This window comes from Aotus nancymaae, unplaced genomic scaffold, assembly GCF_030222135.1.
Source record: "Aotus nancymaae isolate 86718 unplaced genomic scaffold, 86718_ANA_hifiasm-v0.15.2.pri h1tg000011l, whole genome shotgun sequence".
Classification (NCBI taxonomy): Eukaryota; Metazoa; Chordata; class Mammalia; order Primates; family Aotidae; genus Aotus; species Aotus nancymaae.
The window spans coordinates 22,667,069-22,683,041 of record NW_026988422.1 but is presented as its reverse complement, the minus strand read 5'-3'; the positions used below and the strand labels follow the sequence as shown (position 1 = coordinate 22,683,041).

The 15,973-nt window shown below is 46.4% G+C and overlaps 1 protein-coding gene across 2 annotated transcripts in view; it reads left to right on the top strand.

The window, feature by feature from the left end:
• The window catches only part of ILDR1 (immunoglobulin like domain containing receptor 1), a 32,860-nt gene that overhangs the window by 12,112 nt on the left and 4,775 nt on the right, over window positions 1-15,973 (top strand). The window contains exons 2-7 of one of the 2 annotated variants that reach the window (XM_012476242.2): window positions 1,182-1,352; window positions 2,757-2,906; window positions 6,532-6,651; window positions 6,944-7,090; window positions 13,988-14,119; window positions 14,333-15,153. In XM_012476242.2, the coding sequence (XP_012331665.2) occupies window positions 1,182-1,352; window positions 2,757-2,906; window positions 6,532-6,651; window positions 6,944-7,090; window positions 13,988-14,119; window positions 14,333-15,153 (1,541 nt within the window). The remainder of the gene's footprint in view (window positions 1-1,181; window positions 1,353-2,756; window positions 2,907-6,531; window positions 6,652-6,943; window positions 7,091-13,987; window positions 14,120-14,332; window positions 15,154-15,973) is intronic. The other variant, XM_064374691.1, reaches the window with a different exon arrangement.

The following is a 15,973-nucleotide window of genomic DNA, read 5'->3' as shown; positions in this document are numbered from 1 at the left end:
CAGTGGCTCACGCCTATAACTCCAGCACATCGGGAGGCTGAGGCTGGAGGATTGCTTGAGGTTAGGAGTTCAAGACCAGCCTGAGCAACATAGTGAGATTTCATCTCTACTAAAAATTTTAAAAGTTAAGCATGGTGATGCAGGCCTATAGTCCCAGCTACTTGGGAGGCTGAGGCGGGAGGATAACTTGAACCCAGGTCAAAGTTACAGTGAGCTATGATTGTGCCTCAGCACTCTAGCATGGCCAATAGAGCAAGATAGTATCTCAAAAAAAAAAAAAAAGAAGAAGAAGAAGGCCAGGTGTGGTTGTTCAGGCCAGGTGCGGTAGCTCAAGCCTGAAATTCCAGCACTTTGGGAGGCCAAGGCAGGTGGATCATTTAAGGTTAGGAGTTCAAGACCAGCCTAGCCAACACGGTGAATCCCCGTCTCTACTAAAAATACAAAAATTAGCCAGGCGTAGTGGTAGGTGCCTGTGATCCTAGCTACTCAGGAGGCTGAAGCAGGAGAATCGCATGAACCCAGGAGGTAGAGGTTGCAGTGAATCAAAATTAGCCCAGGAAAGAGAATGGAGCAGTGGCAGGTAATATGGAAGAGTGCTCCAGACTGAGAGAGCCGCACCTAGAGAAGAGAATGGTCTTAGCATGGGAAGGACTGAAGCAAGTTCAGAATGGCTGACGCCTCGGGTGGGAGATGGGGCGTGAAGGGACATGGGGCAGATGAGATGGGCAGCAGGCAGACCTAACGGGCTTCGTAGGCCTGGTCATGGAGCTTGAAATTTATCCTTAGGAAATGGGAAACCATTTTAAGAAGAGACATGGGTGAAGAAAAAAAAAATATATGAGCAGTGTTACTCCAGTACAAAGGTGGCCTTATTTTGATACAATTCTTTTATCGAATTGTATTGAAATAGTGGGATGTGTCATCACTATTAATGCACTGTGAGATCCTAGGAGTTTTCCTCACTCCATTCTTCCTATGCCCCCCTGAGGCTGCTGAGCACATTCTCTACCCCACCCCACCCATAGCCTTCCCAGGGGAGTAAGAAACCAGACTTTGCCTGTGAGCTCCCAGCCAGGGTCAGGCAGGAGGGCAAGCAGTATGTTTTACTCATCTGCATTGCTTTTCTTACCCATGAACTGACGTAGGTCACCTTCAGCATTGTCTCCTGCTCTTGGCTTTAGGATGCCTGTCCTTGCTTGTGACGGTCCAGCACACAGAACGCTATGTTACCCTGTTTGCCTCTGTCGTCCTCAAATGTGACTACACCACCTCTGCCCAGCTCCAGGATGTGGTGGTGACATGGCGCTTCAAATCCTTCTGCAAGGACCCTATCTTTGACTACTACTCAGCGTGTGAGTATCCTCACCCCCTTGGCCCTCTGTGGGTCCCAGACACCTCTGTGACACACTGTGGTTAGAGTTTAGGGATTATTTGGGATCACAAATCTTTGTAGTGAGGAGAAGCCACAGAGATCACCTAATGCAGTTTCTCTGTTTTATAGATAAACAAACAGAGCCCAGGTAGGTGAGATAATGTATTCAAGGTTACATACATACTAGTGTATTTTAAAATTTTTGTCCTGCTTTGTTCTAAAAAGATTTAAGGAAACTCAGACATTAGGCGAAAGTCCTGCCTCCCAGTCAGATCCTGGTTCCATGCCAGTGTACTGAGCTGATGATGCAGACCCGCCTCCCATCACCCCCTCCACCTTAGAATGCAGGCAAGAAGACTCTACACTCAGCACAAATGACTAATGGTCATTAGTGAAGCCTCTTGCTCCTTGCTACATTCCCTTCTTCAGTCTGCCTTCAGGGAGATGGTCACTCCTCTGCTGTCGAAACCCTCTAGTGCCCTGCAGACAGCCCCTTCACTGTGGGAAGTCTCTTAGTGCTACACAACGCCTGCTTAGAGTTCGCCGGTCCTGCCTTTCAGTAACAACTGCTCCAGGCATGTGGGTTGTGCTGTCTGGATCAGAGCTCTTTCCTAGTTGTCCATTTCTGCCCTCTCTCAAAGAACAAAGGAACCCAGAACCACCCCACTGTCAGCACCAAGACAATTAACCTTTTGGACATTTTGAGAATAGAAGCAGACACCCTGTTTGTAGGAAGAAGTAAGCTTCCTGAGAAGAAGCCAAGGGAGAGGGAGGCATCGGTCTTTACCTTTTTTAGCCCTTGAGCTAATGTCTCACAATATGATTTGAGTAGAACCTCAAGAGCTGTCTGAGCCACCCAATGAGCCTGACATTGTCCCCAAAGGACTCCTTTCTAAATTGAGGCATGTTTCCTGGGGTTTACTCTTAAAATGGCTGGGTTAAGTGGCCAGGGAGGAGAGGCTAGGGAAGCAGGCATTTGCCAGGGGCAGATTTAACGGCTCTCAGACCTTATATTTTAAGGGCAGGTGGATGAATCCCATTGGAGCAGAGAGAGGTTGGGGTGACTCTGAAAATGAGAAAAAGGAAGTTGGAGCAGGAGATGGGGATACAGCTGGCAAATGATGGCCTGTTTAGGGGGTCCGGTGTCTGGTTGCTCAAAGTGTGGTACCTGGTACACCAGGGAGCATATTAGAAATGAGAATCTCAGATCCCACTCTAAACCTCCAGAATCAGAATTTTCATGATTAACAAGAGTCCCAGGGGATGCATAGTCTTGGGAAAAACTGAGACATTTCACTGTGTCTCACGCCCGGAACAGAAAGGGCACCTTTCTTTGTGGGAATCCCCTATTGCTATGTGACTCTAGCGTGCCCTCTCTCCTCAGCATACCAGGCAGCTTTATCCCTGGGCCAGGACCCATCCAATGACTGCAACGACAACCAGCGGGAAGTTCGCATCGTGGCACAGCGGCGGGGGCAGAATGAGCCCGTGCTGGGGGTAGATTACCGGCAGCGCAAGATCACCATCCAGAACCGTGAGTGTTGGGGAGGCAGCAGGGGAACTGGGGGTGGAGGGGAGGTGCAGATACCACGCCTGGCAGGCTGAGTCAGCGTGGGATTTCCCATTTCTTTCTGCTGCTTGTTGGTCTACTTGGTTACTGTCATTGAGGAAAGGGTCAGCTTCATAGAATGTGGTGCACCAGCTGAAGTTACTTCCCTGGACCAGAGGTGGTTCTGTTGCTATCTATAGCTTTGGCTAAAGGTCTAGGGGTGAGTGGTTTCCTTTGCTTTCCTGAGATTCAGGGCTAAGGTGTGGATCAGGTTTCTTTGAGTCCTTCTGCAAATTGCTCTCAGGCCTACTGAAACCCCAGATCCCTGAGTTTCCCTCCAGCTATTCCCATTGTTCATATGGAAGAAATAGGGGCTTCTGAGCAGATGACCGCCTTGAGACTACTGTCCTCCACTGATAGAGGAAAGAACACTGGGCTTGGACTAAAAAGCCCCAAGTGAGAGTCCTAGTGCTTCCTCTCACTAGTGATCAGTTATTTTCTTTGGCTTCTGTTTCCACATCTGAACGATGAGCATCATGGTATCCTCCTCCCTACTACAAAGTGAATATGTAGCGCAAAATGTGAGAACCATGTCTAAAGCCTGCGTATTCTTTGTGCCCAGTGCAGTGAGTAGTGGTGAGATCCTTGAGTCTGGAGTCAGGTGCGGGTGTGCATCCCAATTCTGCATTTTCAGGGTATATGAACTTGGGCAAACCTCTACAATTTTTTCAGCCTCCATTTCTATAAAATGAGACTTGCCATAGTACCTAGCTCATGGAGATTTCTCGGGACAAAGGTTATATGTATAAAGCATTTAGCAAACAGAAAGTAAACAGTGAGCATTAGTTATCACTCAGTATACTTTTGGATAAATGGCTTAGCTCCCCATATTTCTATCATGTAACCCACTGTTGCTGCCATAGATTGTCAACACAGAATTCAGAGCCTATTTCAATGGGCTTTATGTGCTGTGTTAAATAAATATTTATTAGTTAAAAGGGGAAAAGAGAAGAAGACCCACTCATGTTGCCCATGGCTACAATATCAAGGAATCAGTGAATATTCTGACTGTTTAAAGGTAGCTCATTTAAGGGAACCAGTTTAATAATTGCTTTCAACTTTGTCTATAATACCTGTCTGATTTTTTTTTTTTTTTTTACCTTTGGCCTCTGATTTCCCCAAGCCAGCCCTCAGCCTACAGGTACATCTGTCCTTCTTTTCGAGTCTCCAGGGGCATCTTCAAAGATCAAAGGTGGTTCTACCTTTTCCAAAGCCAGCAGAATTTATTCTTATCTGACCTCACAGCTTCAAGCCTCTTTAATTAGCAAAATTACCTGTACAGTTTCTGAAGGATGGAAGTCCACCTACATGTTAGTCCCTGCTCTTATTATTATTATTTTTTTTTCTAAAAACATGAAGGTATATATTTTCCACTGTTTCCACTCCCAGCCACCTTTGGCTCAAACCCTACTTCTTTCTTACTCCTACAGAAAAACATGAGTATTTCCCTCTGTTTTTATTTCTGTCTCCAGGCTTGTTGGGACTTCCTGGAGCCCTGGTTTCTGACACTTTCATGCCTATGTTTGCATCATTTGAGATGACCCTGACAAATCAGTCCTTAGATCCTTTAAAATATCTGAATACCGTTCTTGCTCTGACACTCCTAAAATACTCTTTATTTCTCCAATAAAAATTAGACCAGATTTGCAATATACATCATGCTCTGAGGGAGAATTTTTTAAAAGCATTTTCACTATTTTTCCAAGTCTGGGGTAAGCTTATTTCTGGGAAAGGTAGCAGGTTTGGAAAATAGTGGGTAGGAAAAAATTGTAGGGATTGACGTAGAAAGAGAAGGAAACAGAAGTCAAAGTTAGATCCAGTGGTGCGTGACCTCGCATTTTTGTTTCATTTCCTCAATAAATATTTCTTGACAAACAGATAATAAAGAATTACAGATATTACCACCAACTTAGCAGAAATAAGTCTGTAACGCTAAGGTTTCCTGGCGCTTACTGTGGATTGGAGAGCTGGAACTGCTGCTGCACTTTACATGGAGGCTGCCTTTGACTGGATTTTAAACCCTTCCAGGACAGAAAAGGGTCTTGTTTCTCTTTACATCTCCTCATTGCCTAACATAGTGCTGGACCCACGAAAGGGCTTTAGTGAATGTTTGCTGACTTTACTAGACTTAAACAATATTAACCTTTTGTTTTAAGTTCCTTGTAGATGCTGGATATTAGACATTTGTCAGATGGATAGATTACAAAATTTTTCTCCCATCCGGTAAATTGTTTTCCCGCCCTGATGATCTTATAAGTGGAAGCTGGATGATGAGAACGCATGGACACATGAGGGGAACCACACACACAGGGTCCTGTTGGAGGGTGCATTGGGGATAGGAGGGAGAGCATCAGGAAGAACGGCTCTAAATACCTATGTGATGAGATGATCTGTGCAGCAAACCACTATGGCACACATTTACCTATGTAATAAACCGGCACATATAACTCTGACCTTAAAATTTTTAAAAAAATGAATGAAAAGCAATTATATATAAACCATTCATCTATCCTAATGGAGGTACACAACATTGAGGGACCACAAGAAGTGAAACTTTTCTTGAGTTACATTTACTCTTAAAATATTGGCATTTTATCTTTATTCAAGTTTATCTTCTACCTGCCGTTCAGGATCAAGCGATATCTAATCATTTTAGGCTGATGAGGGACCCAGAATGTGGAGTTTTTCCACCCAATTTAGAGAAGACAGGAAAGCTTGGTGGTTAACAGTATCAACTTTGAGGCAGAGAGATGTGATCTTGAACCTACCTCTGATGAGCATTGTCTGTACGTTATTAGGCCACTTCCTTTGAGTCTTGATTTTCCTCATCTGCAATGCAGCTAAAAAAACCCACTGTACCAGTTAGAATTAGGTTTGATTGCGAGTAAGTAAAAGCCCCATATACTAACGACTTAAACAATATTTTGATTTTAACTTTTTTTTGAGATAGGATCTCACGGCGTTGCCCAGGCTGGAGTGCATTAGCACATTCATAGCTCACTGCAGCCTTGACTTTAGTGACTGGGCTCAAGACACTGGGCTCCAGTGATCCTCCCACCTCAGTCTCCAGAGAAGCTGGGACTATCGGCACATGGCCACCATGCCTGGATAATTTTTTTTTTTTTTTTTTTTTTTTTGAGACGGAGTTTCGCTCTTGTTACCCAGGCTGGAGTGCAATGGCGCGATCTCGGCTCACTGCAACCTCCGCCTCCTGGGTTCAGGCAATTCTCCTGCCTCAGCCTCCTGAGTAGCTGGGATTACAGGCATGCGCCACCATGCCCAGCTAATTTTTTGTATTAGTAGAGACGGAGTTTCACCATGTTGACCAGGATGGTCTCGATCTCTTGACCTCGTGATCCACCCGCCTCGGCCTCCCAAAGTGCTGGGATTACAGGCTTGAGCCACCGCGCCCGGCCGCCTGGCTAATTTTTTAAAAAATTTTTTGTAGAGACAAGGTCTTGCCATGCTGCCCAGGTCTTGAGGCTGTCACAGGTTAGAAACCAGTGCTCTCTCCTCTGACACTGGCACTTTCTTCCTCCTTACTGTGTAGGAGCAGATCTTGTGATTAATGAAGTGATGTGGTGGGACCATGGAGTGTATTACTGCACCATTGAGGCTCCAGGGGACACATCGGGAGACCCTGATAAGGAGGTGAAGCTCATCGTCCTGCGTAAGTGCTACTGGAGCTCTCTATTCAGTCAACCTCACTGCTGTAACACTTTTACTTACAGGAAAAAAAAAAAAAAAAAAAACAGAAATAAGCAAGCCGAAGTTCTTGTCATTGGATTATCAACCTCTGATGTTCCCTTACCAAAGCTAAATCCTTTTAATTTTTTGCCAGTATATTGCTCAACTTTAACCTGTAGTTCAAGAGCTTTATTTATGAGACCTCTAGAATACCAGAACTGGAAGTATTCCCCCTGAATATTTAGTTCAACCCCTGCTTGGTGTCTCCCCTGCAGACTGGCTGACAGTAATCTTCATCATCCTGGGAGCCCTCCTCCTCCTGCTGCTGATCGGAGTGTGCTGGTGCCAGTGCTGTCCTCAGTACTGCTGCTGCTACATCCGCTGCCCCTGCTGTCCCGCCCGCTGCTGCTGTCCTGAGGAAGGTGAGAGGGGACAGACAAGCAGTGCATGGAGTGGACTAGGGCCCAGGACCCCAAGCAGATCAGCTTCAAGTGCCCAGGTCAAAGTTTCTTCCAGGTTCTCCTCCATGGCCTTCTCCCATCACAGGGCCAGAGGACATTAGCCTCAGCCCTGAAAATTGTGCTTGGGGATGCCAAAGAGCCACATGGAAGGTGGCTGAAAGGAGGACATTTGCCTATTCACTTCACAGGCTGCCTAAAGCCTCTCTCAAATAGCTCTGCCTACTAATGGCATTTCTTCAGCAGTCCTGATGTATCTGTGCTTCAATCTTCGTTTCTAGCACTGACCTCATTTGGACATAAGGTGGGCTGGAGGGAGTGGTTTAAAGGAAGCAGTAAGAGAAAAGACCACTTGTAAAGGAAAACAACACTATTTTTTCCTATTATTACATGCCACTCAATACTTCTGACACCAATTGTGTGTGTTTTCCCCGCACAAAAAAGAATTCTTTAGCAGACACCAACTGAATGTCCTATAATTTAACTCAATTCTGATGCTATTTACCTGAAACAGCACCAGATCCCACAGGTTGAAGGCTCAGTCCCACAGGACTGCTCCCAGTTCATATGCCAATTGCAATTGCAACTAGTAGGTTGTCACCTGTGCTTCTGAGCAACTGACTATAGATTGGAAGTTACCACGATTGTCTCCTCCCGTTTAATGAATTTGCTACAGCAGCTACAGAATTCAAGGAAAAAGCTTTTTTATGTTTACCCACTTATTATAAAGGATATTTAAAACAATACAAGTGAACAGCCAGATGAAGAGCTGTACAGAGCAAGGTATGTGGTTGAGGGGGGGCTTCCATGTCCTCTCCAGGTATGCCACCCTCCCAGTACCTCTGTCTTCAGCAACCAGGAAGCTCCTCGAACCCAGTTCTTTTGAGTTGTTATGGAGACTTCATTACATAGGCATGATTAATTGAGTCATTGGCTATTGGTAATCAACTCAACCTTCAGCCACTCTCCCCTCCCTAGAGGTCAGGAGGTGGGGATGATTTCTGTTTTTGTTTTTGTTTTTTTTCCTCCTTAATTTATGGCTGCCACCTCCAGGTTTTCTGACTCAATTGGTCCGGGGTAGGACCTGAGATTTTTTATTTCTCTAGCAATCAAAATGAGTGACTGAGGCATAAGACTCAGATCACTGAGGTTTAGCTTAAGGGCATACCCAGGGAAAAAACACAGGTCACAGATGCATCTGTGGCTGTTTTTTTTCAAAGAGGTTCCCAGGAGGTTCAGTATTTATACATTTTCCTTAAGAAGTCAGGGGCAGCAATGAAACGAATGGTTATATACTCGTGAAACTTCAGTGCCCAGCAAATCTATATTTTACATAAGATAAGGTGAACATTAGAAAAAGAGAAAAGAAGAATTAGACCTCATCTTGTCTTTGTTCTGTACCTGGGAAGATAAGCTAATAATTGATATTATCACATGGAGTCTTTTGAAAGGGCTGGTCAATGGGGGAGGGGGTATAATGAGGCATGTCTGACCTCCCATCTCATCATGGCCATGAACTTAGCTTCCAAGGTTTCTCTGGGGTCCCCTTGGCCAAGAGAGGGTCTGTTAGTCATTTGAGGGCTTAGAACTTTATTTTGATTTCTTATCTCAAAAGTTCTCAGGTGATGTGATGCTGCTGGTAGGGGGGCCACACTTTGAGAACCCATGAGTTAGGGCAAGGCAAAAGGGAGCAGATGATCTTGCTTTCAGTGTGATCTTCCTCTGAACTAACATCTGATCCTTTAAAACAGAACTGTAACTGAATTATGCCCTAAAAAATGTTGACTACAGAATACATGGTAAAGGCACAAGAATACAAAATTATTCTATAAAGATATTTTTTAGTCAAATACATGGAATAGCACCAACTGCTTTAAATGGAAGGTTTTAAATTATTTTTGGCTTTTGTTTTCAATAACATTTCCTTTTCCTGATGATCTAAATAAAGTACTATCTTGTAGAAATTTGAGAAATTCAGCAAACTGTAATGACTCATCTGAGTACCCAGAGAAAACCACTCATCAGTTTGATCCATTTGAAAGGAAATTTTTTAAGGGAAAACTAATGACTGACCTATTAAGATAGAAACAAAACCTGGTCTACAGTGTGTTTGAGTCTGGTTTCAGGCCTGTGCTCTGAGGATGCTGTCTTACAGGAAAAGAGAACTAACTTTTATTGGATGTCTGATGTGTAGGCCCCTTGCATACATTTCCTCACTGAATCCTCACAACCACCCTGGAGGGCAGATGTCATCCCTGTTTAATGACAGAGGATCGAAGGTCAGAAAAGCCCCACAATTAGGAAGCAGGAGTGGCTGTGTGGTGATGAATCCATGTTCATCTGTCTCGTGAGAGTCTACATTCCTACAACAGAGACTGTCATAGCCTCTGTAGGTGGATCACTATGGGACTGGCTAAGACACCATAGGAGGTAAAAGTAGCTAAGGATGCAACATTGGACTGTGGGGCCCCCTACCTTTCAGGGATCTTAGGGAGGGAGGCCATGGAGAAGTCACTGTCACTGGAGTCATAATATGCAGGATGAGATAAGAAAAACCCACCCAAGATGCTTGCTTAGACTCCCTAGGTCCATGGGGCACTAAAATCAGGCAAGACTGGGGACAGAACTAACACAATGACAAGTGCATCCCTTATTAGTAAGGTAATAAATGGAGGTTCTGGGGGAGGGTTGTTTCTCCTGAGTAATTAGGTTCATTTTTTAAAAAATAGTAAAATCAAGAAACGTAGACCACAAAGATCCCTGAACTTAAGCCGATGAGGTCACTTTCAAAGTGAGTCACTAGGTCAGACTGTCCTGAGAAGTTTGTTGACAAGAAGAATTACATGGAAGGGCATGAGTTATTAAATAAAGCTCTTTGGTTAGGGGAGTAAGGGGTTATTGTTGGTGCTTGTAGAATAAGGTAATCCTCAGCATATTGATAAGCAAAGAACCAAGGTTAATAGCAAGTGAGTAAAGTGAAGCATTAAGAAGTGAGGTGGGCCAGGTGCGGTGACTTATGCCTGTAATCCCAGCACTTTGGGACATCAAGCCATGTGGAGGAGTTCAAGACCAGCCTGACCAACGAGGTGAAACCCCCATCTCTACTAAAAAATACAAAAATTAGCCAGGCATGGTGGCAGGCGCCTGTAGTCCCAGCCACTTGGGAGACTGAGACATGAGAATTGCTTGAACCCTGGAGGAAGAGGTTGCAGTGAGCCAAGATCATGCCACTGCACTCCAGCATGGGCAATGGAGCAAGACTCTGCCTCAAAAAAACAAAAAGGGAGGTGGTCACTGATGAGTGATGAAGCTGGTAGGAGTGGCCTCAGGCCTACAGGGAAAGAACTGGCCTTAGAAAGGGAGCAGAAGGGAAAGGGAAGCAGCCTGGCCTCTGAAGACAGAAAGGAAGTCATTACAATGTGGAAGATGATTAAGACCTAAAGGAGGAAGCTGAGGGAGCTCACATCTTCCTGACTTGATTTCAGCAAATCAAAATTCTAGATGCAGAAGGAAGCTTCAAGAAACATGCCAGTGATTCTTGAATTTCTTTGATCACATCCCACCTCTCCAACCTGCTCCCCTTTCTAGTGAGACTTAAAAAAGGATTAGAGAGGAGAAAAATGAAAAATAAGACCAAATTTTAGATAGTTCACCTAGTAGTGGTAAACAGCTTTTTAAATTTTTTCCATGAGAACTGGAGAAACAGCTTTCATCCCTAGAGCAGTTACTGACCCTCCTTACTGGAAAACCTCCAGGGATGCCCTGCAGTAGGCCACAAGCCACACTGAGAATCTCCGATCTCTCCTTCCCCATTCCCTTCCCCCTCACAGCTGAGGGAGTGAGGTCGAGAGAGATTTTTCCACAATTACTGTGTTACGGCATATTAGCAGTGGGCCCTGGACTAAACCTAGGTTTCTTGGCTCCACGTTCAGGGCTGGCTCCTCTTCGTCAATAGAGATGAAGTCATCAGCAGAAAGTTCACAGCCAGGGGAAGACCTAAGAGGTGGGGAATGTTTAACCTGCTGCTATAGAGGAGGCAATGCATGTTTGAGAGATCAACAAGGAAAGCCCTATTGAGGAGGACTATTTGAGGTCAGTCGCCTGATTGGGACCAAGAAGCGTCTGCTGGTAGTTTCCTAAAGCTAAAATGACAAGAGTTCAAAGGGGCATGGCATTCTAGGAAGCAGCTAAGGATGTCCCAGAAATGACTTGTCAGTCGAGTCAGGAAGGACTGGTAGTTTTGGAGAAAGCAAATAGACTGAGTGACCATAGGTTAAAAGAAGGGCAAGAATGGGTTCTGTAAGAGTAGAGAGGGGACGGTAAGGAATGGTGACCAAAGTGTTATTGAGAATCCTCAGCAGTCAATTCCAAGTTGACTGCTACATTATTAAAACAGGGAGCTTGTTGAAAATACAACTTTTCATGCCTTGCATTAGACCAATGGAAGGCGAGTCCCTGGGAGTGAGACTCAGAAAGCTGTATTTTAACAAGCTCATTAAGAGTGACTAAGGCAGATTTTACTCCACGGAGGCTAAGAGATAACTTATTGGAAGTCTTTTGCAGCTTTGTTGCCTTGTCCAGGTTTCTTTTACTGCCTGTCTGATCCCCTGTTAGGTGAGCAACACATACCCTGATAGTCTGGACATCCCGTGGGGCTGTTTTCAGGGATGTGGGTGAAGGCAGGCAAGAGAAGAGCTCAAAGGCTGTGTCTTCCATCCTGTTTCATTAGTTTTAATGCAACAAGGAATGGTGAGACCCTGGAAAAACGATTGTGACAGCTAAGGGAGCAGGTGAGTTAATCTCTGGACTGGGTGAGAAAAAACAGGGAAATGTCAGAAACACTCATGGAGGATCTGGAAGGGTTGTTAGAGAGTTAATTGTGGAGAGAGTCCCATTGATGAAAAAAATCATTTGAGAAGCAAGGAGGAAGCACAACTCTGCCTTTCTCCTCGATTGAAGGAAGCAGAAGGAGTGGCTAAATGGGAACAGAACCATCTGGAAGAAGCGAGAATTACATTTAAGGGGAATAGTGGGTAGGGTTGTTCTCCTTGGAATCAGATGTCCCCAGGTCGTGGAAGGAGACACTAGTCTGGAGTGGACTTTGAAAGGTCTGGAGCTGAGTTAGAGAGAGATAAATTGAGGAAGGTGCTTGCAGGGAAGGTTTTTTGCTTCATCACAGCAAATAAAGGGGTCTGGGGACTTGGTTGTGTGGCACACCCTTAAAGAGCATAGGGTTGAGCGTCTCACAGGTTCACACCCTGGCTCTGTCAGTCGCTAGCTGTGGAACTTTATGCTGGGAAGGTAATCTCTCTGAGCCCAACTTCCTCATCGGATTCCCACATGAAGAGATTTTTCAGAGAACTAGTTAGCTTATGCAAAGTAAATTATATGTGTAAGGCTGGGCATTCCAGTGTGTGTGTTGGTGGTGGCCAGTAGAGGGAGCTAGGGAGAGGCATCTCTGCAGAGGAAGAGGGCTGCTCTGAGCCTGTGGATCTGTCTTCAAGGAGGCTGGAAGCTATCAGTTGGCATGAAGGTGTGGCTGCTAGGGGAGCTGCTGCAAGTTTGCATCGGATTTCCTCCAGGCAAGGCTGTGACTAACCCTGAGGGCTGGAGCTCCCAACACTTATGAGGACTCTGTTACAACCACTTCCTGTTGTGCTGGAAGTTTTATAATGTAATCGCTGGGCAGCCCACTGGATGGCCTCTTTGCTGCTGGCATCTGCAAACCCTACACGCTATGTGGCTGCATTCAGGATGCCAGCTTTCTGCCCCTTCTACTGGGTCTGGGCCCTGCTGTTTTAGGGGTAGCCACAGGGCCCAGGGAAGCAAGGAGGAACTGAGAATGCCCAGCTGGGGCCTATCCTCATTCACAGCCTGAGGCTGGCACTCCCTGCACTTAATGTACAGGTACGCGTCCAACATGCATGGATAGGCAGAGCCCTTAGGAAACATGAGGCACTCAGCCACAACTACCCCAAAACAGAAAAGCATGAACAAAAACAACGAAATGCTTTTGTTTTTAATTTGTACTCACTGTGGATTGAATGCCTCAGACCAGCTCCACCTAGGGGGTTGCAGGGACGTGCCTATGGATCCCTTTTACTACTTTTTTATATGATATTCTTTGCCATAAAAGGAAATGATATTTCTCTTCCTCTTCCCTGCCTCTACCCCTTAGAAATTCCCCCTGCTTAGAGACAGTCTCAACACTTAATAAGGCGAGGAAAAGAATAGAAAGGACCCACTGGAATTTACTTGAGCTTTTTGTATGCCCTTGCCTTCTTCCCACAGATTCTCTCCCACCAGGGTTGGCATGCCAGCAAGAAACACTCTTCCATGCAATTGCCAAGTAATTCTGCCCATTATCTTCGGCATCATGTCTTTCCCTTTTTCTTTCATTCTGAACAGACACTACCAGCCCCTGACTCACAGCCTCCTCTAAGTCCTTTGCATCTACATCTGTTTCTGGCCTTTGACTTTTAGTTTTGTTGACCTATGGCCCAATAATTCATTGTATGCTAGTATCCATGCATCTACCTATGCATTTTGGGTGACCTTAGGAGTGGGCAGGGTGATGAAATGATTTTGAGGCTAGGAAGTCAAGTTTTAAGAATATACTCTCCTGGGGTACAGAAGTTGCAGTCTTGAAGAGAATTTAACTCCAGGTCCTCGCCGGGGTTGCGGGGGGCATTTAATTTACTACCTCCTTTGCCCTTACTCCCATGCAAGATAGGTGAAAATGGACACGATAGGTGAGGAGAGAAGCTGGCTTCTTGCAAGGCCCCTAGGTGGAGAGAAGTGAAGTAGAGATGTGGGGCTTGCCCTGGCTGAGGGTCTGCATTTCTCCTTCTTCCCCTGCAGTCCTGGCCCGCCACCGCTACATGAAGCAGGCCCAGGCCCTAGGTCCTCAGATGATGGAAAAACCCCTGTACTGGGGGGCGGACAGGAGCTCCCAGGTTTCATCTTATCCAATGCACCCGCTGCTGCAGCGAGGTAAACTTCTCCAGAGATTTGGGGTAGGGGAGGGCAGAGGGCAAGGGCAGAAGCATGGGCTACATCAAGGCCTCTGTGACCAATATGGCAGGCATCTTCCTGATGGAGGATGGGAGGGAGTCACGCTAAACAATGTCACATTTTGATGTCCTGATTCTGAGGCGTATGTTTTGGGCCATTTGTTCTATATGTCCTATCCTTGTTTCCTTTCAGATTTGTCCCTGCGGTCCAGCCTCCCTCAGATGCCAATGACCCAGACCACCAATCGCCCTCCCATCACCAATGGTGTCCTGGAGTATTTGGAGAATGAACTGCGGAACCTCAACCTGGCCCAGCCTCTGCCCCCTGACCTCAAAGCCAGATTCGGCCATCCCTGCAGCATGCTGTCCTCCCTGGGCTCTGAGGTCGTGGAACGCAGAATCATCCACCTGCCCCCACTGATCAGAGACCTGTCATCTTCAAGGAGGACCAGTGACTCCCTGCACCAGCAGTGGCTCACCCCAATTCCCTCCAGGCCCTGGGATCTAAGGGAGGGGAGAAGGCAGCACCATTACTCTGATTTCCACCAGGAGCTCCGGAATCAGGGGCCGAAGTCTTGGGCATTGGAAAGAAGGGAGCTGGACCCATCATGGAGTGGAAGGCACCATAGCTCTAGGCTGAATGGGTCACCCATACACTGGTCAGACAGGGACAGCCTAAGTGATGTCCCCTCATCCAGCGAGGCACGCTGGCGGCCGAGCCACCCTCCGTTCAGGAGCCGCTGTGAGGAGAGGCCCCGCAGGCCCAGCCCCCGGGAGAGCACTCAGAGGCACGGGAGACGTCGCAGGCACCGCAGCTATTCTCCTCCCTTGCCCTCCGGCCTCAGTTCCTGGAGCTCTGAAGAGGAGAAGGAGAGGCAACCCCAGGGCTGGGGGGCCCACCGCCGCCACTCACACTCTCCACACTGGCAGGAGGAGAAGCCACCTAGCTACCGCTCACTGGATGTCACTCCAGGCAAGAATGACAGGAAAAAAGGGAGTGTGGAGAGGCGCTCGGTGAGCCTGGGGCATCCTGCTGAGGGTCGGGCATGGGCAGAGAGGCATCTCCAGCCAGGCGTGGCCACAGCCAACACAGGCTGCCTCTCATGCTGCCTCAGAGGTGGCCTCCTCCCTGTTTTGCCCAAATTACACTGTGGGCTGGGTGGGCTACCTCTCGTTAGAGCTAAAAAAAATCAAGTGAGTGCAGAGTGCAGGGCAGAGTTCGCTGCCTGTGAAGGGCCTTCTCATCCTCAGCTTCGGTTGTCATCACAGTCTTGTGGGGCAGGGTAAGCAGGGTCACAGGAGGAAATGAGGCTCAGCATGATTAAGCACCTCGCGAGCCATGAGCTGGGACTTGAATGCAGGCACTTGTGGCTAAAGCCTCACCTCCTTTCACAGCTGTTTTGCTTTCTTTACTTAGCATCCCATTTCCATACCCCAAATTAGAACACTGGGCCTAACAGAAGACACTTGTCAAGTCAGCATGCAAGGCCCTGGTATATGTGAGGTTGGGACCCTCTGAGACATCCCCTGGAAAGGACCATTAAACTGATTTTTAAAACCCTGATATTCCTTATATGGGCCAAAACATTAGGATTCTGTGAATAGGCAAGATGCCAAAGGGTGCCAGACATAGTTAAAAGGGGAACACAGAAGGATGTAGGCCTTTGGGGCCTTTGAATGCAGATCTTTTGTATTTTTTTAAAGAAGTGACTTGAAAAATTATTTTATAATTAATACATCCAAATGGCAGCATTCCTTTAATGTTACCACTTTGCAAAGATTTGCTGCCATTGCTCAAAAACGTCAATAAAATACCTCAGAGAAACTTACAGGC